General features: G+C 43.7%; 2 protein-coding genes across 2 annotated transcripts; both read left to right on the plus strand.

Annotated features, from left to right (window-relative positions):
* Positions 1 to 70: 70 nt before the first annotated feature.
* twsg1a (twisted gastrulation BMP signaling modulator 1a) lies at positions 71 to 11,395 on the plus strand. Its single transcript, XM_071528647.1, has 5 exons — positions 71 to 497; positions 1,578 to 1,741; positions 7,528 to 7,627; positions 10,144 to 10,404; positions 10,927 to 11,395. The coding sequence occupies exons 2-5, from the start codon at positions 1,616 to 1,618 to the stop codon at positions 11,106 to 11,108; spliced, it is 669 nt and encodes a 222-aa protein (XP_071384748.1). The 5' UTR covers positions 71 to 497; positions 1,578 to 1,615; the 3' UTR covers positions 11,109 to 11,395.
* Positions 11,396 to 12,327: 932 nt separating this feature from the next.
* ralbp1 (ralA binding protein 1) lies at positions 12,328 to 24,407 on the plus strand. The gene is made up of 10 exons (XM_071528655.1): positions 12,328 to 12,376; positions 14,385 to 14,690; positions 15,892 to 16,323; positions 16,485 to 16,834; positions 17,970 to 18,131; positions 18,888 to 19,019; positions 20,021 to 20,131; positions 20,339 to 20,460; positions 21,525 to 21,645; positions 22,392 to 24,407. The coding sequence occupies exons 2-10, from the start codon at positions 14,441 to 14,443 to the stop codon at positions 22,713 to 22,715; spliced, it is 2,004 nt and encodes a 667-aa protein (XP_071384756.1). The 5' UTR covers positions 12,328 to 12,376; positions 14,385 to 14,440; the 3' UTR covers positions 22,716 to 24,407.
* Positions 24,408 to 24,615: the final 208 nt, after the last annotated feature.

Here is a 24,615-nt window from a genome sequence, read left to right on the forward strand (position 1 = left end):
TGTCTTGAAAAGAAAGGATTTGCGTGTGTGGAACAAGCCAAACACACATCCCACCGGGGCTGCCTGCCATTGGCCAGCGTCTGCGGCTAAAGGAGGATAAGGAGTTCATTTTTACGCACAGGACTTTTACGCATGGCACTCCGCAGGGCGCAGTTGTAAATTTGGCCCATGTTGGTATTTATGGTGCGGCGAGGGGATTCTTTCATCTCCCTTTATCCGCCGTGGGTTGCCTCGCAGAGACGCCGCTGGTTTGTGCCTCACCTGAGGCCCGGTGTTTCCTCCATAGTTGCTGGATAGAAAATGGAGTGTGTGCCTTTAAGGCGCCCGACCGCCTGTCGCTTTGTGCTGCGGAGAGACTGACGCCCTCTGGACACACTGGACACTTGAGCGGCAGCAGAAACCCATCCTGGAAAGTGGAGAAGTTCAAAGGGGAAAAGAGCCCGTTGTCCCCCCTCCCAAAAAAAAGGAAAAGTCGTGAACTTGTTAACATCGTTGTGGTAAGTTTCTCTCTTGATATGTTTTTGCTGTTTTCTGCACTCGAGGCTGTTGCGGCTGTGTGCGAGTGGAGCGAGGGGCTGCTCTTGGTGTGGTAGCGATGAGCAGAAAAGAGGTGAAGAAATGCGTTCATGACTGAGGGAGCTAATGTTCCTCACATGTTTTCTGTCCGTGATGTGAAATGGCACGATGTGCAACAAGTGGCCGGGTGGTGAAGGAGAGCAGCAGGATCGGATCGTATGTTTAACATGATTTGTACTTTGGGGGGGGAAAAATAGCTGAAGCTGATGTTGCCAGATGTGTGTTGTTATTCCGCACAAAAGTAAGTAGATTGGCTTTGCAGGAGATGTGACACAGGCCTGTTAGATATGCGATATGTGCATGTACATGTCAAAGTTTATGTTAACCCTATATGGCATAGCAATAATTTCCATTGCATTAATTTCCAATACTTTTCCACCATGCAATCCATTTACTTAGTTGCACTTTCTGGCCTTGGTGTGTGAGTGATAGTTTATAAGATTTCAGATTTACATTGAATTTATGAGCTTTGCAATGATATTGACATTGTCGAGATTCTTAATTTAATCCTAAAAGGACTAATCATTGTTTTTGTTACTTTTCACTCTGTTGTTATTGCCCTTGGGAATGTGCTTTGGCAATGCTGTATTTTCTATAGTCATGCCAGTAAAGCCATATTGAACTGAATTTAATTGAATTAATAGTACTTAGTTTCATTTCAGACTGTACAATTAGGGACTCTTCCTCTTTTCATGAAGTATACTGCTGAAAGCCATTATCCCTTATTGATTCCCCTTATTAAATCTATACCAATCACAAAGTAGGAAATGATATATGGAAAGGAAGAGTTAGAGAAGGATTTCGAAGCTTTGACACAACTGAGATGTGGATTATGCAAAAGATGCTGCAGCTGAATATCAGGAAGATGTCCCTAATATTTTGCATATTCAGTGTATTCAATAAGCACCGACTGCTGCTCTTAATGTCTCTACATCTGTGTGTGTGGAATGCCAGAGTTTATTTGCCTGTCACTGACGCTGAGGTCTCGCATGTTGATGTAGGTGTTGCAGTGCCTTGCTGGTGAGCCTGAGCCCTCAGGATGAGGCCCGGTCAGCTGATCCTCCCCGCCGCCGCCGCTCTCCTCTTCCTCCTGTCAGGATTATCCGTGACCTCCGGCTGCAACAAAGCCCTCTGCGCCAGCGACGTCAGCAAGTGCCTCATCCAGGTGAGAATACAAAGTGTGGCAGTCAAAAGGGTTTTTCACTGGAAAACCGGGGTGCTCAACCCTCCCAGAGCGCTGGATGATGAATACCTGGATTTGCACAACAATTGTACCATCCACTCCCCCCGTCACTGCGCTGATTTCCTGACTCACAATCAAAGACGTAGTGAAAGGAAAAACTCGCCCAAAGACAGCTTACCCTCCTTTTGATCTTGTAAAGTAGAGTTAACCTCACCTTTGCAGCCAATATCAGTCTCCATCATTTAAATTTGGAGTATATTTTATGTTGTGTAGCTTGTGGCTGACGTCAGGCTCCTATCTAAATACATCAAAGTCTGATTTATTATCTCAAAAAGTCCATATCATTGTTTTTAAATATTATACTGACTTTTGTTCGCCTTATTTTGGTCACCAACTGGACTTTTTTTTACTGCTCTTTACCTCGCAGACATGGCTTTTTGCTGTGCGGTTGTTGTCAGATCATCTCTGCTTTTAGGTGATGAATGTCAGTATCTTCTCTGTAGATGAAAGTGGGCTTTTCTGTCTCGAGTTCAGCCAAGTTTGAGCCTCTTTCATCCTACAATTTGCAGCTGCTTCATGAAAACAGAGGCTGTTGTTTCCCTTGGTAAGAACACAAAAGAAATCCGAGTCCGAGTCAAGAGCAGCACCAGAGCAGACAAATCTTTTTCAATACCACCGCATTTAACTGGCAGGATACGCTGGTATTCCAGATATAATATTTCGGGTGTTAGCCGAATACACCGGCTGGAGAAATATGGCTCGGCTGTTATTTTTTCAAATAAGTGTGCCAATTTTGTACAAATAGTTCATATTAAAATAAATACCCGGCAGTAGCCAAGGCCGAGATGAGGCCGAGATAAAACTGTCTCGATTCCAAGACGAGACGGAGATCTGGACCGGAGAACAAAGATGGAATCTGTCATGAAGAATGCAGATACATTCCTTCGATAAGCAGAGCGAAAGTCTTGAAGGTTTTCCCAGAACGAGCTGCCGAGGAGCCGGGATCTGAATTTATGTAACTGTGCTCGCTTTATGCACACACATGCTGTACCTATGGTGTGTTATAGACTGTTTTGAAATAGTTTTAAGTACGTTTTTGAGGATGCTATCATGAGGCTAGTGATCATGTGTAAATTTGCTGTGTGGAATAGTTTAAAAGTGTTCCTTGACTTGTGCGATGGATTCCTTTTGGTCTACCTATAATTTTTTGGTCTGCACCTTTTGACTTTGAGCTTGTTGACTTTCCAACATCACTTCCTCTGTGCAGTCACATATTCCCTGGCGCCTGACGCCCAGTGGGTGCTGTGAAGAGGGGTGGCACCCCCTTAGTGAACACAAATTGTGTCATGCATTGCTGTTTTTTTTAGGGGAAAAATCAAGAGAAGCGTTGCTCTGCCTTCCCACCACCTGTCATGTTAAATTTGAGCAAATCACCCGCTGTTGCTTGCCCTCTGTCCTTGGGATGTGTTGTGTGTGTGTGTGTGTGTGTGTGTGTGTGTGTGTGTGTGTGTGTGTGTTTGACTTGCTCTGTGTTTAGCGGCCCTGCCTTCCCCATTAACATCTTTATGTACCACTGTTAACCTCAGTGGCCATTTCACCTCAGTCTGTTTGACCTTACTCTCTGTGCGACTGAGTTATTTTCTGATGGTAGCTGAGGTGAAGAGTCTCCAAATAGACTGGACTCCTGCCACTGAAAGCGAAGCTCTGTCTGCAAATGAAGAGTTTTGTTTGGAAATGATATATCCAACATTTGAAAAAGTCACACTGCATGTGGAAAAACAGCACAAAATGAACACAAATGAAGGCACTTTTCTAAGGATAGGCAGGTTAACTTCTGTCTCTGGTTGACAAAACAAACACTTTCACAGTCTTGTTTCTCTATATTTTAGATTCCTTTCAGTTCTTTTTTTATGGATTTACTGCAACTTGGACACAAACTCTTCAAACAGACTTGTTACCACTAAAACATCCAACCTCTGTTCCTTCTGGGTTCATTCAAAATGGCCACACCCCTGCTTCTGACAATCTGTAATCGAAGGAACTAGCGCACAACTTTACATTTGCAGCTCAGCGGAGTGTGTGTGTGTGTGTGTGTGTTTTTTTCCAGGTGGCTTATTCCTGTGATGAATCACTGCTTGGGACAAGCTCTCTTGCTTCCGCGACCCCGCCGACACGAACCCGCTAGCTGTCAGGGGAAAGGAGAGCGATGGTGTGTGTGTGTGTATGTGTGTGTGTGTGTGTGTGTGTGTGTGTGTGCTGCAAAGGAGAAATTTACCGCCTCTGCCCCTCTGTAGAAGCTCCATGTTGCCGGTGATTAGTGGGATATGTTGTCCGACGCTCACTTACGCTCTGCTGCCATCTCAAGTCATTTGTCTGAATTCCCCAAACCCCCGAGGGTGGGAGAACATGAGAGGGAGGGAGGGAGGGAGGAGGGGGGGGGGTTAAGGTCAGGAGGAGGTGTGTATGTATGTGTGTGTGTGTCTATCTGCCTGTCTGTCTGCCTGCCTGTCTGTGTGTCTGCCTGCAGCCTCAGCCAGCTTTGTCCAGACCGGGCCGTTTAGCAGGGTGGGGCAGCAATTTCAAAGTTACACACTCCAGCGAGCGCTCGGTCGGCAGGACGAGGCAGCACACGCTCGCTCTCCTCTTTCTCACTTTCTCTCGCTGCAGTCGACTTTTCTGACTGATTGCAGTGATTTCCGTCTGAGAGCTGCCACTTGCTGCGAGCGTCGCCTAATAAGAGCTCTGCAGTCTGCGGGGGCAACCTCCCTCCGTCTCTGTTAGCAGAGCGGGAAAGAGAACGCAGACTGGTGCGGGCTTAAAGCTGCTTTTGTTTTCCGGGTGAAAATCTTGTGACTCCAATTTTGGTTCTTTTCATGTCTTTGCTTCAGTTGAACGCTCACATGTTCCTCTCATGCATGCCAAGTCAGCTTCAGGACCCAGTGTCCCATAAAACCCATTTAAAATTATGGTTATGGACGGTATGGTTTCAAAAAATGGGCCGTGGAAGGTTCGTGGAACTTTTTGGAGATGCATGTTTTTCCCCCTTGGCAGCAGCGATGTGTTCAGTATTTTCTAAAGAAATTTTCCACCTTGAAGAGTCATAACAATTGCTCACAGGATCAGAGGCTTGGGGATTGAGAGGCTGGTGATTAAGTGAACTGTGTGTGGTTTTGCACTCGCCTCTCTGGTGACTCACCGAAAGTCTTTTATCATCGCCGGGACGCTTGTTTATGTGTAGGAGACGGTTTCTCCCAAAGACACAAAGGAAGAAGAGCAAGGGGGAATCGAGAGAGAGAGAAAGAGTAACAAAGAAAAAGAAAGTGGAGGAGAGGAGAGGAGGGGGGAAAGGGGGGGGGGGGGGGAAGCAAGGGAAAGACTGAAAGAGTAGAGACATACATGGAGGGAGGGAACAAGGAAGAGGAAAAAAGAGAACAAGGGGGAAAGGGAGGGAGGGGGGGAAAGGGAGGGAGGGAGGGAGGGAGGGAGGGAGGGAGGGGGAAAGTGTGTTATATGGTGGGGGGGGGGGGCGGCCATGTTCTGTTCACCAGGTGTTTTCTTCTCCCCGCTCCCTCTCTTTCCCTCCCTCCTTCATCGCTGTGACCTTGACTTTGTGGAATGTGCTCCCTGTTCTGTGTCAGGAGAAACAGGAACTCTGCGGCAGTCTCACCCGCTTTCTGTCCCACCTAGACCTCCTTTAGTTTTCTCTCCTTCATCTCCCTCCCCGAGATGATTTGTTTTTTTTTTTGGAGAGCTAAAGTCTGAGGAACGAAGATTGTTTTCTGTGTTGAAGTGTTCACAATAGAGTTGGGGATTGGCAGACGTTACACGTTTCGGATGATTGCAGAGGCTCTCACAATATTGCTTTCCTTCTATAAAAAGCGACGTGTGAAATCCTCTGTGAGAGCTTTTTCCCTGGGTTGAGAAGCCCGTGTATAAAGTATAACATAGAAATGAGTCAATTTAACAAGATCTACATTCACAAATGGTTAAAATCTCTTGAATTTTTGGCATAAAAGCAATCACAATCATTTAAGCCTGAAATTATTTCAGTATAAATTACCTTTCTCTACCGTTTCATCCTCTCCTCTTCACAAAACAAGCTGTAAACCTGCAATTTATGCCCGTACTGCGGGTCGAAGCACACTCTTATCTGCCTTCCATTCATTTGCATGGCTGTCTTTGATTTTATCTTGTAATAATATTTTATTTCAGTCATAAGTTAAGGCTGTGTACTGCACAAAATGTGTTGTATGCACGGCCCAGACTGCCCTTTAACACAGCCTCAGTTACAGTGTAATAAAGTTCAGGAAAATGGTTTGGATTTTGTGAACTTTTGACGTGCCAGAACCTGCACTTTCCATGAATGGGAATACAGTGGAGGGAGGTATGAAGTTATCAGTGTGCGTGTTGTGAGGACGCAGCAGCAGACTAGATAGATAGATACCATGCATGCCATGTGATGTGTGCAGGCGCTCTGTCTTGTAATTGCCCGTGTCCTGTAACTGCTGCTGTGCTGGACACAAACCTGCTGTTGCTCTCGCTGTTGATGTTTTAATGGCATGTTTCCTGTTTGTACTGCATGTGTAGATGCTGCGCTCCGTGTTCTGTCTCCTGCGTAATTCTTAGTGTTTGTTTTAACTTCCACAGAGTACCAGATGGGTGGCGTTTACCGCACGATATGATGGGACAATTCAGGTGGTGTCAGTAATGCTGTCAGTCAGAGAGAAAAGTATACTTGGCTTTAAAGTGACATCTCAGACACTGCTGGTATGATGTTGAATAAACTTGGAAGGATGATGCATCTTTGCACTGTGCTCCAAAGTTAAAAAATGACACTGATTGGCCTGATGGGGGCGCTATAATTAAAGCTCAAAATGTCAAACTGTCAAAACCTCTAAATCCTACACTGTATGTCAAAACTTTCTACACAAATCCATACAAATTACTCTGATTGGCCTGTTGGGGGCGCTATAACTAAAGGTCCAACTTTCAAACTTTGAAAGGCCGTAACTGCTACACCACTAGTCCGATTTCGATGAAACTAAATCTTGTTACCGATTGGTCCAATGGCTGCCTGCATCATTCATGAGGGCCAACGTGTATATATGTTTGTTTTGTCCTACTGGGGCTGGGCGACATCACGATAATCAAAAGGATGTTTCTCTATATCAATATATATCACAATATGGCTCACGTATGCATGGTAATGTTAGGTGTGATGTCAAAGGAAACTGAAATTTTCAAATAAGATAAGATAAGATAAGATTAGCCTTTATTGTCTCCCATAGGAGAAATTTGTCGTGGGCATTCGAGAGAACACAAATAATATTACTAAAAATGTTTCATACCTCATTTTGTTTTGAGTTTTTAAATAAGATTTGCTTGTTATCATCAGTTTAGACAGAAGTATCGTGTGTCACGATTCCACTATGATTCCACTGAAAGACGATAAACAATAATATTGGATGATCGCCACTGAACTCCACCCAACCTGAAACCTCAGTAGATTAAAACACAGCATAAAAGTATTCTGCGGCCTGTTAGTATCCTCTGCTCAGAAGCTGGACTTACAGGTGCAGAACTCTTCCTCTGGTCTCCTTGCCTCCATATTGTCATATTTTGGTAACAGAAGTGTTTAGGTTCAGTGCCCTTAACACAACACTTTTGGGACAAACTCACCTCTGTTCGGTGTCTTTTCCACACCAGTAGTTTTTGTATCATGTACCTTAACTGTTTTTTGCTGATGCGTGTCTGTGTGTGTCATGCAGGAGCTGTGCCAGTGCCGCCCGTCCGACGGGAACTGCTCCTGCTGCAAAGAGTGCATGCTGTGTCTGGGGACGCTGTGGGAGGAGTGCTGCGACTGCGTGGGTGAGTGCACCGTCTCATTTATTCACAATATAATTATAGCTGACACCGAATTAGGCAGCATATTATTTTTGAATTTGCATTTGGGGGCATTTAGCTCACGCTCTCATGCAGAAGGGCCTACAGTGACGGAGCAGGTTCGGTGTCTTGCTCAAAGGCAGCTCAGCAGGAAACATGGCTGTTGATGGACGCACACTGATTGCCGCGGGAGTTGAACTTGTGTATGGAAGAAGATCAGTGCCAGCAGAGATTGTATTTGAGTTGCGTATGTTTCAATTCATCATGCTTGTGTTGAACTGTTGTTGTGGTGAATACACAAATACAAACATTTTATCTGTAAGGCACAAGTTGAAATTTAATGCAATGGCTTGGAATGGAATTTGATTATTATTGAATTTTACTTTTAACAATAATTTCAAATTCAGTTTTCTCTATTCAGATTCAGCTCTCTGAGACAGAGGGACTTAGTAAAAGTAAACAAGCAAAGATTCAATCCAACACCATTGGAGAGCGTACTGGTGCCACTTTGGCCAGTTCCAGATATACGCTCTCTGACGTGGTTCCCGGTCTTTTGGGATATAAATTTTAGTGAGTTCCCACCTGAGAGGCAGATACTGAAAGTGCAGAAATGAGACAAGGACAAAAACTTCAACTAGTTAGTGAAAACTAGTAGTAATAGTAGCACAATACACTCTCTGTCATTGGACTGAATCTTTGCTTGATTACATTTTTTTTTATCCCTGGATGTGTTTCTCAGAGAGCTCAATCTGAATTGAGACAAGTGAATTTGAAATTATAGATACAAGTTAAATTCAATAATAATCACATTCAATTTCTAGCCATTACATTCAATTTTAAATTTTGCCATACAAATTCAATTTTTGAATTACTTTTTGAATTTGAATTTTGAATTACAATTTTTGAATAAGCATTTTTGGAATTCAACAGTTCAATATGAGCATGACGGATTCAAATTTATGCAGTTCGAACACATTGCTGCTGGCACTAAACTCTCTCCATACATGTGACCTTTCAGTTACGTGACGGTCTTGCTAATCTGTGGCTCGCCCCGCTGCCAAGCAGTTCCCCCCCCTTGTAAAAAGCCGGTGAAAATGAGATTGTGACTGTAATGCACTTGACAGCTGAGAAGCACGCGGTTTTAAAAAAGCATCAGTCTACAGCGAGTGTTGTCGGCCTGATAGGAGATGAGTGTGAGCTGAGCGAGGCCAGACACTGAAAGGGCCTGTGAAAAGTGACAGGACTCCGTTTGGAGGTTAATGCAAAGCAGAGCCAAGGTGGATTTCTCGGTGCCAAGCGAAGGGCCGCTGTTTATCGCAGGGCAGGAAATTAAAGGGATATTGCCACTACTAAGTAGCACCTACCCATATGGACAGGAAGCCTCATAAAGACTTCCAGAAGATCAAAGGATGAAGAAGCCGGAAGAGAGCCGTGGAGAAGGAGGTCAACCTTCTTAAATGAACTTTGACTTTCTCTCGCTCGCCGAGGCGCAGCGGGGGAGTGAAAACCGGGGGGTACGAAAACAAGCAAATCTGTGAAAACGAAGAAAACATTTGAACGATTTAGCCCTTCTATCTTCATCCGAAATCCACTTCAAACCAGTGGGCTTTCAGATCCGTCCTGATAGACAGATATTGCTGTACGTGCTGACAAGGAGGCTTTATTAAAGCTCTTTCATGTGGAAGACAAATACAAGCTGAGCGCTGAACTCACTGCTGCTCTACAGATGTTATGGCGGTGGAGTTTTCCTCCCGGACAGGCCTTTTACAATACACCGAGGACAGCTCGTAGCTTCGAGCGAGTATATATTTCTCATTTATCCCATTTTTTTTGGTGTTTTTTTTTAATTTTTTTTATGGCACTAGCCTTATGACCACTTTAAGTAAGTTTCCATTCTAAACATGTTTTCTGTGCCAAACGCTGGCTGCTTTGAAGTGCGTATCTGTGAGTGGTTAGAGCTCCGGGTGCAGCCCAGTAGAAGAGCTGTGGGGAAAGGACAGTTTGTATTCTAGAGGAAGGGAGGAGAGGGAGGGAGGACAGGCAGGGAGGACCCATGTGTACGCTTTATCTAAAACAGCTGCTCTGGCTCTGCTTTTAGCATTGGTTTGTAATCCAATTCCTGTGTCAAACTCCGTTCCCCATTAAATGATTTACCCATTAGCTCTAATTCACTTTGACTCATTTAAAGGGTTAGGAAAAGCATATCTGAGGATGCGGGGATTTTGTCAAGTGATTGCTACTGTATTTGGAAATTAAATGAAGTGTTTAAAAGGCCCTTAATTAAGACAAGATACTCTTGACAGTAGTTTTGGTTTTGTAAAACCGTCGGTGTGAATTGAATTCATGTGTGAAATCATTTAACCAGTCATTGAACGTGTGATGGCGCGTAACATTATAAATTGGCGAATAGCTTTTCTCTGCCTTGCCCGCATGCTTATGTCTTCATCCATCTGTGTGTGTGTGTGTGTGTGTGTGTGTGTGTGTGTGTGTGTGGGTGTCAGGGATGTGTAACCCCAAGAACTACAGCGACTCCCCGGCCACGTCGAAGAGCACCGTGGAGGAGCTGCACCGCCCGATCCCCTCGCTGTTCCGCGCGCTCACGGAGGGCGACGCGCCCATCAACATGATGGTGGTGTCCTTCCCCGTCGCCGAGGAGCTGTCCCATCACGAGAACCTGGTGTCCTTCCTGGAGACGCTCGACAACCAGCACCAGAACGTCTCTCTGCCCGGCAACAGCATCCACGCCAGCTACGACACTCAAGGTACCAGACGGCTTTTAGACGAGCGCGGGGGGAGAGACAACATACCTCAACACAAAACTATTTGTTTACACTTATAGCTTCACATATAAAACGCCGAGACCCAAACAAAGGCTTTAGTAGTTTAGTCTTTTTACTGAATGTCCCTTTTAAGGGGAAGTTCAAGACTCGGAGCCTGTGGTGAGTTTTTAGTGTAAGGAATGGCAACATGGTTAAAAGTCTTGTACCGCCGCCATTTCTTATTTTCCCCTGCGGCTGTTTTGGCTCTCAACCTCTGACCCAGTGCTTATTTGCTATAAAAAGACACACTCATAAGAGAGTGTTCCCACAGAGCTGAGCTGTTAACTCATTAATCCCACCGACACATATGGTCACACTTAGTAGCAGCAAATTCATTTTCCCCCCGCAGTAAAAATAGGAACGCTGAGGGTTAAATGTAAATTGCTTTGAAATGGTTCAGATTTCGAAGTCATGTTTACTGGATTCGTGACTCATGTCTTCTTTCCCCTCTCCTTTTTGTTCCAGATAATATGTGCACAGTGGTCTACTTTGACGACTGCGTGTCCATCCGTCAGTGTAAACTATACTGTGAGTCAATGGGAGGATCCAAGTACCGCTGGTTCCACAACGCTTGCTGCCAGTGCATCGGACCCGAGTGCCTGGACTACGGCAGCAAGGCTGTGAAGTGCATGAACTGTCTCTTCTGAAGTGCGGGCGCATATTGGTACCAAATGTCTGGACCGTACCAGAGGACTGAGGGCATAGGAAACTATGACTGATATGTGTTAACATTCCTCTACTACCTTGTAAAATACCCCCTCCACCCCCCCCAGCCCCCTCCAAATTGTGTTTTTATTCTGCTGTTATGTTCCACTGTATATTTTTAGATATGTTTTCAATAGTGTTTTTTACTAGAGGTGTATATGAATAATGTATTTTTACAATAATGGTCCGCTAAATCCCCATCTCATGCCAAATAAAGAAAAGTTTGGTGACATGGCATGCTTTTGTGGTAAATTAACTCCTTTGTAACCTGACTTTAAAAATATCTCTTCTTCCTCACTATATTTTCTCAGTGGAAAGTGTATAGCATGAGTGGAATAGTAAATGTTTGTCCTCCCAGTTTTGGACCGGCTGCCCATGAGCAACCGGTCTCCTGCTCTAATCTTAGCCTAGTGTTGCCCTTGTCAGGAAACGCATCATTTCCTGGGGAAACAGAGTTGTTATTATACCATTCTGGTCCACAGGTGTTCCAGTGCTCGCTGACCGTCTCATGCAAACGGGGGGGGGGGGGAGGGAACGTTTACCGATGCCAATCTCCACACACAACCGCTCTTTGTAATGCCAATGCGTTTTCAAAGGCTGCAGGGTGCCCTATCACTGATTCTGTTCCCAATTGGCAAGCAACAGTCGTTTGCAAAGACTAATGTACCCAGACGCACAATGAGACCTTGTTTGTCTTTTTATGATATTGAATCACGACCTCATTTCGCCTGCGCAGCTGTGGGATCAGAGAAACCGGTGCCAGTGGAGAATGGAGAGGGACTAATGTTTTCCATATGTCGGGATGACCATCAGGCTTCTGAATCCAACCGCAGTGTTTGGGAATTTACATGTGATTAGGAATAGCAAGTGGTTACCCTAAATTTAGATAAGAGTTACTATTCAAAACATTTTTTTGGCAGTTCCTCTTGTTCACTGGCCTGTTCAACAGCAAACCTGCTGTTCAGATCTAAATGATACCACAGCCTAAACATTCTTCATGGATTCCAGATTACTCTTAGGCATGAAATCTACATATATTACTTGGGTGGGGTGGTGAGCAGAGAGCAACTCAAACTTTGTAGTTTACATTCTCCTTTGAACTACATTTCCTACCATGCACTTGCGTCACTGCGCAGCCGCAGATGCGTTTATTTAGTATACAGACAGCCGGAAGCTCTACTCTGAAATTGACCGAACGGGATAGTAGTTGGTAAAGTTTATTGTCTTTTGTGTTTTGAGATTTGAATATCAATACACCAGTTGCAAAGTAGAATTTAGTACCTGAAATTATCTATATATATCATGTTGGTTTTGTTTGTACGAAACAGAGGCTTTACTCGTGACGGGTAGGCTTGCTAATCAGCTAGTTTAGCAGGCTAGCAGCTAGCTAAACTAACGTTAGCATATGGGCCCTTTCATTCAGATGACAAGCGGAGAGTTGTTTTTAGTTTTTGCTGTTTTAATGTTAATGGTTTGAAGTACGTTAGATCAACAGTTGACCTGTATTTACCCAGTCAGATAATAGTATGCGGCTGGCTGTGTTGAATTCGTGATCCTGTGGAAAGTGGACAGGACAGGAATAAGGAAAATCTCCACACACCGAGGGAAGATTAAGATGTTTGACAGGCAGACAGGCACCATCAGTACTTTATGTATCTCTGACAGTCTTCAGGTCCATGTGTAGTTCTTACTGTGCGTCAGTTATCACATTTGTCTTCTTATAATAATATAATAGTAATATATTTTCTAGGTGGTCATGTCGCCTCCCGAGAAACAGAGGGTGTATCACCTAAGTTTGGGCCTAAAGTATGTCTATAGTATCATGTGATAGGCGATTTTCAACCTGCTGTCACCTTGAGAAATATCTTTCAGAGTGGTTAGCTATGCTCCTGTATTTTGTAACTGTTGAAGTCGTGTTTTTTAGCATACCCCAGCAGGGATAGTTCAACTAATTATATCAGTTAACTAAGGGGGCTCATGAGTTCTGCATATTTTCAACTTAAACAATTCAGACAGCCAGGCTATGGTGTATGGAGTACCCAGCTTTAGAGATTTAGACGCAGATTTAGAGATATGTGACATGGTTTTGTTAGAATGACCAAGGCTGTGTTTTCAGCTGTTGATAAAATACTAACCCAACTTTTTTTGAAGTAGGCGTTCATTTTCTTTTTGCTGACTATGGGTGTGAGTGTGGTTATGTTAGAGATGATGTGGAAGATAACAGAGCCCCATCTGGTGGGTGGACATTACTGCTGCAGCTGTTCTCTTGATGCAATCATGACATCAAAATACTCAACTCAAAACCTAGCTTTATGGAGCTTTAACTCTGTGTACAGAAGTGTATTGTTAGATCTACAGACAAAATATGATGAACAAACTCTGTAACTTCACAACTGGAAGCTTGTTTGTCTAAATTTGCTTTTAACTGGTTATCTGATATTACTTTTATTATGCCATAGCAGTATTGTTGATTTGATGTTGGGAGCCTAACATGATTTCTGAACTTTGCATAGTGGGCTTTAACAGGCCAAAACTATTAGCTGTCCTTTAACTTTCCATTTGATGGTGCACTTACCGGTTGTTCAGATGTTGAGTGGACTTGAGCCTGGTATTTTTGTAAATTTGTATTGCTATAATGTACTGTTACATAGTTATGTGCTACTTCTGTTACACTGAGCAGGTCTTAATGGAGCCAGCAGCTCACTTGCTGCTGGCTCTTCCCATCACAAGTCCACTTCTCTAACCTGTTGGCTGTTGCTGCCTATAGCAATAAAATCAGTTCCTTTACTGAGCATGGTTCTTACTGGGTGTTAGTCAGGCCTGTTGTCCCTTGAATCTCCTTTTCTCTCTTTCTGCTTTGGAGTTTTAGAGTTTTTTTTATTTCTTTGCTAAGAACACTGATATATGAATATAGTTATTATTCGTGGTAGTTGGAGTGGTGGTGTTACTCTTCTTGGGAAACATCATTTTCTGGGGAAGCAAAGCTGTCATTATACCAAGTTGTTGTATATCTTTCACACTCAAACACTAAGATGTGGGACATATTATTATCATTACTCAGAACTTGGTAATGGTCTTATATGGCCAAGTGGTAATAATAAAAGTGTATCAGTGTATTCTCTCTCTCCCCAAGAGGTTCTGAGTTACAGAAGCTCACAGCACCACCAAACACAATGCTGGGTTGTTGTGTCAATAGCTGGTGTTTCTGCCCCCTGCAGGTGTGATGGAGAGGTGATGTGCCCCCAACCAGAGGAGTGATCAAGGCAGAGCAGCCATGACCGAGTGCTTCCTGCCCCCCAGCAGCAGCCCTGCGGAGCAGCGCAGGGCCGAGCACCCTGGGGGCGTGGCCCGCACCCCCAGCTCTGAGGAGATCAGTCCCACCAAGTTCCCCGGGTTGTACCGCACCGGCGAGCCCTCGCCGCCGCACGATGGCCATCACCACGAGCCGCCCGACGCCTACGTCTCAGACGATGACAAAGAGCACAGCAAGAAGAAGAACAAGTTCAAAAAGAAGGAAAAAAGGAGTAAGAAATGATCCTGTCATGTTTGTGTATTATAGATGCATAGAAAGCTGTCCCAAAATGTCCTAACTGGGGAGTTCTGATTCTTCAACATTTATTTACCATGGGCAGGAACACCCTGCATGTCACGGTTAAGGCTGGTTTATGTTTAATGAGGAAACACACGCGATGGAGTGTGCATGGTTAATTGTGGCCAAAATGACAAAATGACTGGCCGCAACACAGACAATGCTACAGCGCCTCCATCCAGGATCAGCTGAACCAAGATGAACCAGAACTATTGGCGGTGGGGTTCTTGTTTTTTCTTGGGGGATGTGGAGAGCTGAATTTTCCTATAGCGTCACTAAAGTGGTGTAGTTTTCAGGTGCGCGGTCATCATAAGGAGTGCGAGAAACCCAAATGCTAAGGTACACAGACTAGCCACTCATGAAGCACGAACCAGCCTTGACAGTTAAACACATTCACACCTGGGAGCTGCCCAGTACACCCTAGTCCTCTACTTCTGCCCACTAAGCTGCTCTTTTGGACCAATTGAGGGTTAAATGCCATTACGACGTAGCTGAAGTAATTGTTGAGTGAAGAGAGCTTCACTCGTTGAAAACCCTTTTCTTCCCATCAAAAGCCCACTTCTCTAACCTGTTGGCTGTTGCTGCCTGTAGCAGTGAGATCTGTTCCTCTTACTGAGTGTTAGTCAGCCTATTGTCCCCTCAATCTCTTTTTTTATCAGGATTTTTCCGTGCCTATATTTAGCTCCTACACTGGGGTATGGTGGGAGAAAGGAAGAGACGGACAGTTTCAGGACACACCTAGAGCCCTGTGAAGGTGTGTCTCAGGCAGCAGTGTGATACACAGGGCCCTAGAGATAATTAGAGGGGACAAAAACTGTGAAGAGGTCACTAATGGTCTCTGACACTAGCTGGTAGCTGTTTGCTCAGAGGAAATGTATCAAAACTCTAAAGCTTTTCACAAGAAGAGACACGCAAGGTGCAGTGGGAGCTATGCTAAATCGGTGGCTGACCTCTTTTCCAAGTCCCCATTCTCCCCCTCCTCTGCTATCTTCTCTCTCTCACCCATCGTTCTTCCTGTTTCTGTTTCGCTGCTATCATGATTCTGTCGTAGGAGGAGGATAAGTAAAAAAGGGGAGTTTTTTCCTCGAACCTAACCCATTTTCTGCCTCTTCCTACCGCTTCTTTCCTCTCACCAGCGGAAGGCTACGCTGCTTTCCAGGAGGACAGTTCAGCCGACGAGGCGGAGAGCCCGTCCAAGATGAAGCGCTCCAAGGGAATCCACGTGTTCAAGAAGCCCAGCTTCTCCAAGAAGAAGGAGAAGGACTTCAAAGTGAAGGAGAAGGGTCCCAAGGAGGACAAGACCAAGGACAAAAAATCAAAGGACCTCACGGCTGCGGATGTGGTTAAGCAGTGGAAGGAGAAGAAGAAGAAGAAGAAGCCGACAGCAGAGGCGGAGCCAGTGCCGGTGGAGACCCCCACCTTCAGGCCCATCTTTGGAGCCCCACTGGCCGAAGCTGTCAAGAGGACAGCTCTTTATGACGGGATCCAGCTGCCGGCCATTTTTAGGGAGTGTGTGGACTACATTGAAAGTTATGGCATGAAGTGTGAGGGCATCTACCGTGTCTCAGGTATGGAAACCTTGGTAGACTGTTGTTTTTTTTTATTGTATCATTCTGTATTCATATCAGTACCTGTATGTCTGATTGTACACAGCCTCTAGACTTCACAGTTGCATCCATGCCTCAGCTGTCCCACACTTACTTCATTCAACTCCTCCTCTCCCTCTCAGGTATGAAGTCCAAAGTGGATGAACTGAAAGCGGCCTACGACCGTGAGGAGTGCCCCTGCCTGGAAGAGTACGACCCCCACACAGTTGCCAGCCTGCTGAAGCAGTACCTCCGCGAGCTGCCAGAGAACCTGCTGGGCCGAGACCTGGGCCAGCGCTTCGAGGACGCCTGCGGCCGGCAGGTGGAGGCCGAGAAGGTGACGGAGTTCCAGAGGCTGTTGGCCGAGGTGTTGCCCGGCAGCCGGCTGCTCCTCTCCTGGCTCATCACACACATGGACCACGTCATCGCCAGGGAGACGGAGACGAAGATGAACATCCAGAACATCTCCATCGTCCTCAACCCGACTGTACAGGTCAGAGATGAAGGGTGGGGTGAGCTGAATGAATGGAATCTGAAATAAATGGGGAAAATGTAAGAAAGGAAGGAAGTGGGGAAGAAAGGATGATGGGTAGAACTAGGGTTCTTCAATGTCCAACATTTACGCAGTGTCACATCGCCCAATCAAACATCTCCGATCCTCCATCCTGTCTCATTAATGTGAGTTTAATTCTCCATTTAGTTCACATTTTGGAGAAAGGATAAACATTTTTTGCCTATAACTGTGCTCAAAAACACAAGCTAAACTATTGTCGACAGACTTTTAGCAGATTTAAAAAAAAGTTAACAGTGAGGAGAAAGTGCTTCGCTTGCAGCACTTGGGAATGGTGTGTGTGTGTGTGTGTGTGTGTGTGTGTGAGCTATAGGGCTGTGGAGGTGTGTGTGTGTTTGTGTGTCACATAAGGTTTGTCTTCATTTCCCCGCTGACTTGGCTTAGCATTGTTCTCAGCGCCTCTTATTCAATGATTTTGTTGTTTTGGCTAATGGCTACATTGTGAAAGCAAAATGTTATTTTCAAAATATTATATTGATGAAAAAAATGTCACCCCCGACACAGCCCGTCGCCGATGTCCACAACACTAGGTAGAATTAAAAGCATTGCACAGAGGATAATGGGGAAAGAGAGAAGAGCAAACTAAACATCAGATGGAAAGTGGGGCTTGGGCTCAGGCTCAAGAGTACCCTCAAGATAGGAAACCTCCCCATAGCAACAAGCCAGTAGTTTTTATTGGATCAGACAGTCAGATCATTGCTGAAACCCTGGCCCAGTTTAGAAGAGCTAATTTATTCCCATAGGGGACATTTCTGTGGCTGCTCCACTTATTCTGAACCAACAGCAGCAGTAGCCACAACACTGTGATAAATTAATATACACTCCTTTCAATTAATGATTGGAATCAGCATCACTTTAATCAGGTTGCATAAATATACAGGAATTTGTCTTGGAGATGTTGGAGCAGATACGTACTGACAATTTAATTTCACTCTGACACATGGTATAAGGACTACAGGGCCTCACATACAGGGCAGGACTGTACATGTATCATATAGTCAACACGCCATAGCTGTGTGCTTTGTTTACTCAACTGATTTGTTTACCTTGTGTTCAGATCGGGAACCGTGTTCTTTACGTGTTCTTCACCCATGTGAGGGAGCTGTTTGGAGACGTGATTCTGAAGCCCGTGGTGCGGCCGCTCCGCTGGTCCAACATGGCAACCATGCCGGCGCTGCCTGAGACCCAGGAGAGCATCAAAGAGGAGATCCGAAGACAGGTGGGTTCAGTCCCTGATACAGCCGGTGTGTCTGTTCCCTTGCTCTAAAAATATCTTATAAATGTTTTTGGAGGCCAAGTAAGCAGACTTTCTGGGATTGAAGTGATACATAGTGATGTAGCAGGAATTTAATTAGAGAAGTTTCATTCTCTTGTTGGCAGTACAAACCTTTATCTCTCTTTCTGTTGCTGAATGTGCCAGAACTTGGTATTTTGTTACTGTCTATCCCAGAACTTCCTGCCATTTTGTTACATGCAAGTGCATGCCTCCTTTTGCAAAGTGTAAACAAAACTGGAGCCATCCTCAGCATTACATTCGCAACTTTGTACCCGTCATTGTTAAAAATAATCCTTTACTTGGCTCTCCAATGCCATCGCAACAAAATGTTTCTTGTTCCTTCTGCCTTTCTCAAGCAAGGATACATGGGAAATGAGATTTTAACAGTGTGACAGTTTGCATAAATGTAATGCCATGCCTGTTTCCAGTAATGACGAATATATTTAGAAATCTAAGGGAAATCAGCTGATATTTTCTCTGTCATACGCGCTCATTTGAGGGTCACGGGTTTAGTTTGTTGCATCTGTCGGGACTTGGTGACCCTTCTTATTACTGTTTGACTGGTGATCAAGGGATTCAAGCTTATTCTATGATTGCATTCATTTTAAGACATTCTGGATGAGAGCATCAACCAAATGCCTAAAACGTAATGTAAATGTGTGTGTGTGTGTGTGTGTGTGTGTGTGTGTGTGTTCCCAGGAGTTCCTGCTGAACTGCCTGCACAGGGACCTGCAGGCGGGGGTGAAGGATCTGTCCAAAGAGGAGCGGCTCTGGGAGGTTCAGCGCATCCTGACTGCTCTGAAACGCAAACTGAGGGAAGCCAAACGTCAGGTACGTTGTGTCAGATTACTATATTTGTGTATGTGTGGTTTACTTATACCAGGACAGATGCAGCCACAACATACTGCAAGCAGTTGCCTGTTGCATTGTGTCACAGTATTTTAAGCTAATGTTAGTTTTCAATGCTTGTATTTAGAACAAGCTATGTCACATAAACATGAGGGTTAGTCTGTCTTGCACAGTGATACTTCTGCAGTTTTGGGTCATTTCACTACTAGGAATTAAATACTATGTGGCCTCTCTATGCAGCCTGCTGCATTTCATGGGCCTATACAAGACTTCATATCATGATACCAAGTGATGTCAACACATCATACTAAAGAATACTGGAAACTACTTGCTAATTAGCATTCAAAGTTTCACACAGTGATAGTTCAGTGCTAAAAAAGAGGCAAAGGCCACAAACTGGCATGGTAATGATCTCTTTTACAGTTAATGCTTTGTCATTAAACTTTCCAAATTTTAGATAACAGGATGCAGCTTTTTTTCCATATGATAATGCAACCAACACAAATCCTCTATCCTGTACTGACCGTGGATTTTGAGACTTGCGATATTTATAATGCTACAATATTGCAGAATCTTTGGTATCACAAGTATTCTGAAGGTTTGGTATCATGACACTCGGGTGGGACATTAATTCCGGCTATCAGTCAAATGCTGTTAAATCTTTTGCTGTGGCTCTTAAGTTTTTCTGCAACACTAGCCACTTTGGCAGGTAACTAACCATGACCTGTTCTATTAAAACAGATAGTTGTCTGGCAAAATAGTGAAAGTAGGTAGTGAGTCACTGGAGACTGAAGAGAAAACTATTTTGCTTCTCTGCGTGCAACCCTAGTCTGTTAAATGTCAAAGAGCTTTCTAATGGCTACACCACTGCTGCTTATGGTACTTAAAAATAGCTCCACCGCAGAGTTTTAGTTTGACCTCGAGAAAAGCAGAGTTGTCTGACCATTCTGCTCCACTTTATCTTCCCCCCTGCGGACCTGTAGGAGTGTGAGAGCAAGATAGCCCAGGAGATAGCCAGCCTGTCGAAGGAAGATGTTTCTAAAGAGGAAATGACTGAGAATGAGGAGGAAGTGATCAACATCCTCCTGGCACAGGTGAAACACACACACAAGAACACACACACATTTAAAGAGAATGTGCTTAGGCCTGCAAAATGCTGTGGAAACTGTAATTTGCTTTTAGAAATGAATGCAAGTTGAAATGGTTTTAAAAAAACACATCTCTACTTATACCTCTTACTCAGTCCAGGTTCTCAGAGATGGGATAATTTTTTTTCCCCCCCTCTTTCTGTCCGTCGTCAGGAAAATGAGATCCTGACGGAGCAGGAGGAGCTGATCTCTCTGGAGCAGGTGCTGCGCAGACAGATCGCCACCGAGAAGGAGGAGATCGAGAGGCTGCGGGCCGAGATCGCAGACATACAGAGGTGAGAGATAAGATTGTGATTATTTTATTATTAAATCAGCACAAAGTACCTGCAATTTACTTTTCACATTTCCTTCCTAGATAATGTGGAGATAAAAAAAAATGTGTGTGCAGCCCCAAATTGTATATATTCTTACCCGCTGAGCACTAAACGGCATTTCAACATCGTGTCTATGCTGTAGCTCTCATATAGCCCAGGAACCAAAAAAGGCTATGTATAGAAAGTTCTAGACCAAGCAGTAAAAACATTATTACATATTTATACAATACATAAACAGCTGTAAATATCAGAGAACTCCATATGTACAAGATAATATTAATTTTTTGTCATGTATCCCAGAAAATGTGGTCTACTAAACTTTCACTTTTAAACCCTGTGTTGCCCCATTTTAGCCTAGAAATCTATAACCATTTAGACATTTTTAAATGGCTAATCAATGTAAAATCGCTCAAGGGGTTAAGAGCAGTTTGGGGTTCAGTGGTTAATTAGTCTACTTACTCAAGGGAGCTGTAACTAGTGGATCACAATACATACAGCAATTACTATGGCTGCAACTAAGGATTATTTTCATTGTCGATTAATCTGTCGACTATTTTCTTGATTAATCGATTAGTTGTTTGGTCTATAAAATGTCAGAAAATGGTGAAAAATGTCGATCAGTGTTTCCCAAAGCCCAAGACGACGTCCTCAAATGTCTTGTTTTGTCCACAACCCAAAGATATTCAGTTTACTGTCATAGAGGAGTAAAGAAACCAGAAAATATTCACATTTAAGAAGCTGGAATCAGAGAATTTTGACTTATTTCTCTTAAAAAATTACTCAAACTGATTAATCGATTATCAAAATAGATGGCGATTAATTTAATAGTTGACAACTAATCGGTTAATCGATTAATCGTTGCAGCTCTAACAATTACAATACTCAAAATAGTACGATGTCATGTTGCGCACTCCTTTTCTTTTAGTAACTCGGGTGAGAGCTGGATGTATGAAAAATGTTGTAATATGATGTTCCACAGTCATTATACGTAAGTCTGATTTGTAACCCAGCATTGTGTTTCCCAGTCGGCAGCAGGGCCGCAGCGAGACGGAGGAATATTCGTCAGACAGCGAGAGTGAGAGCGAGGATGAGGAGGAGCTGCAGATGATCCTGGAAGATCTGCAGAAACAGAACGAGGAACTGGAGGTGAGGGAGGGAGGCGCTCGACACAGACTGACTGCTTAGTCTTGTCTATGCTGTCATCCGTTATTTGGCTCAAATTTTGACCAAAGGTTAAGTTGGATTGGATCCAGATTTAGAGTGGAATCTGAGAAAAGGACTGCTCATCTGAAAGTAAAACACACTATCGAATAGTGTTGGAGTCACTAGTTATTTCAAGATCTTTGTTTATAAAATTGTAACATACTTGAGAAGTGAGAATTTCATGTAACAAATTTTATAACATTTTATAAAGAATATGTTTATATATTTTAAGGCTGAACGATTTTGAAAAAATATCTAATTGCAATTATTTTGAGTGATATTGCAATTGCGATATGATTTGCGATATTAAAGGGAATGATAATTTTTACATCACTATTCTCATTTTCATTGAAAAACGTATTAAAATGATTATGGTGTGATTTTTGCGAGGATCTGTACCAAACAAAGATGTTTTCTTAAGTCTGTAGAATATGATGTGTAGGCCAGGACATCTCAATAACAACAGACAATATTTAATTTAAAATGGTATTTTGACACACATTTCGCCTTTTATAAATATTGTGACTCCTGCGATTTGAACATTGCAGTAGGCCATATTGCGATTTCGATAAAATTTCGATTAATTGTTCAGCCCTAATATATTTCCACTATGAATATCATCAGATATTAGACTAGCAGAGTTCTGAAGCTTTGTTCTCACCCTCTGTCTTGATGTCATTTCCCCGCAGAACAAAAACACCCACCTGAACCAGGCCATCCACGAGGAGCAGGAAGCCATCCTGGAGCTCCGCGTCCAGCTCCGCCTCCTGCAGAGCCACAAACTGCAGCAGGAACTGACCGTCCAGCCGCCGGCCGAGCAGGCCCCGCCCCCGCAGCCCAGCCCGGAGGCCCGCAGCGAGGAGCAAACCAAGCGCTCCGTCGTCGCTGCGGCCGTAGTCGCCGGCGCAGACGCGACCGCCGCCTCCTCCTCCGCCTCCGCGGCCGCCTCGGCCAACGCCAAGGATCCTTCGAAGCCCTCGCCGAGCAAGGACAGGAGGGAGAGCAACATGTGAGGCGTCATCTCCGTGACGTGTTCTGCTGCACGTCTCAGTCGTCCTGTAGAGTCACATGTTGCCCACTGGAGCTTTCACCTCACTGGATCTGTGAGTTCATGAGGCAGAGAGAGATTTGAATCCCATAATTGTTTCCATCAAATAGCCAACATGGAAGAATCTGTAACACTACTATCCTGACTCTGTCAACACAAATCGAGTACCTTGGTTTCCCACTTTCTCTGCAAACACACACACACACACACACACGCACACACACCCCTACACACACACACACACACACCTAGGGATAGTGTAGCTGCTGTAGCAGACAACTGGCTACTACTGTGAGACACTAGGGGGAACCGTATTTGTAGATCCTGAGTGCCAAGCCTGTGTGAAGGAAGAGGGGAAAGGGAGAAATCAAGGGATTCGTAAAAGAAAGTAAGTGGATGGCAGAGGGAGTTAGACAGTAAAATATAGTAAAATGTATTTTTCACTCATAAGGGCTCAAAACATAAACAGTAAATCAGATTTAAACTCGATCCCTGTAACTCACTTCGTCCCTTACCTGGTCTCACATTTGACTTGTTAGGATAGTGACCACTGTGCCATAACTGAAGATGCCAGACTGGACAAGTTCCCCCCCAGAGAACCACTAATACAAAAAGCTCTTTGAATTATGAAGAATTTATGATTGGTCTATATATTATATATTTAAATAGTATTCTGGAGGATATGGAAGACGATTCAAGGAAATACAGTGATTTTAAATTACATGCTTTTTAGTAATATATGAAAATATAAAAATATATTGTAGATGCTTTTGTTTCTTTGAACTGCAAATGCACATAAATGTAGCGGCGTTGTACCTCGCAACTGACCAGTGGATGAAAAACACGGACGTATATAAATACACATATATACTGTATATACGCAACAAAAATACATGCATCACTGCAAAATGTAGACAAACATTGGAGACATTTGATACAGCTGGAGGCATCTTCAACTTCACCATCACTTTTTGAAATATCACTTGTTCATTTGCTCTCCAATGCAATCACAACGGTGGGAACCATCTTTTCTCTGTTACTTCTGCCTTGCACAAACAAGGAAACTTGTTCTGAAATTTGTTGGCAACTCCAAAAGGTGTGCAGAGACGCGCGGGAGATGTATCTACTTTTGTTTTGCGTATTTGATCATGTTTTTATCTGTTGATGTGGGGAGTTATTATTCAAGACATCAGTTGGAAGTGAGTGTAAAACTCAAGATTACAAGTCAATCATTTCATTTCACAACAACTGACCTATGACTATTGCAAAGTACTGTCTTACTGTCATTGTTCAGTCTCTGTGATATTTAAAGCAAAGGCATGGCCTACTTACTTCCTGTTCATGTATATTATTGTAAAATTGCAAACATACTGTGTTTTCAGCTCTTATTATGTTTTGTCATATGTTTTTTTTTTTATTATTAATGATCTTTATGGAGTATGCTAGTGTGACTGCCCCTGCTTTGGACACGGGCAAATCAAAGCAATCTCGTTCAGTCTCATGATTCAAAATGTTGTTGATTAATCTCCTGTGATTGAAACGGATTAATTCTAGATTGGGCTCATAAGGTTCTCATAAGGTTATTTTCATATTGTTCCAAGCTTTTGTAGCTTATTGTTGCAGACAGAATAATGCTGTGAAGAATAAAGTGTCAATCCGAGTGAATAATGTGGTTCTTTATCCTCTCTCTCACACACACAGAGCCTAGGGTTTACCTAGTTTATTAACCCAATTCCCTTTGCCTGGGAGTGTATTCCAAATGTAGTGCAATTTATTTTCCATTACACATCCTCAAAATACTTCCTTCCTCGCCCTCAGCCTAATAAGGTCTTAATAATACCTTGCTCCATAAGAATCGTTCACAT

Source organism: Centroberyx affinis, unplaced genomic scaffold (assembly GCF_046629955.1).
Source record: "Centroberyx affinis isolate AG114_WGS23_722 - 3 ecotype Tasmania unplaced genomic scaffold, CSIRO-AGI_Caff_v1 ptg001696l_1, whole genome shotgun sequence".
NCBI lineage: Eukaryota > Metazoa > Chordata > Actinopteri > Beryciformes > Berycidae > Centroberyx > Centroberyx affinis.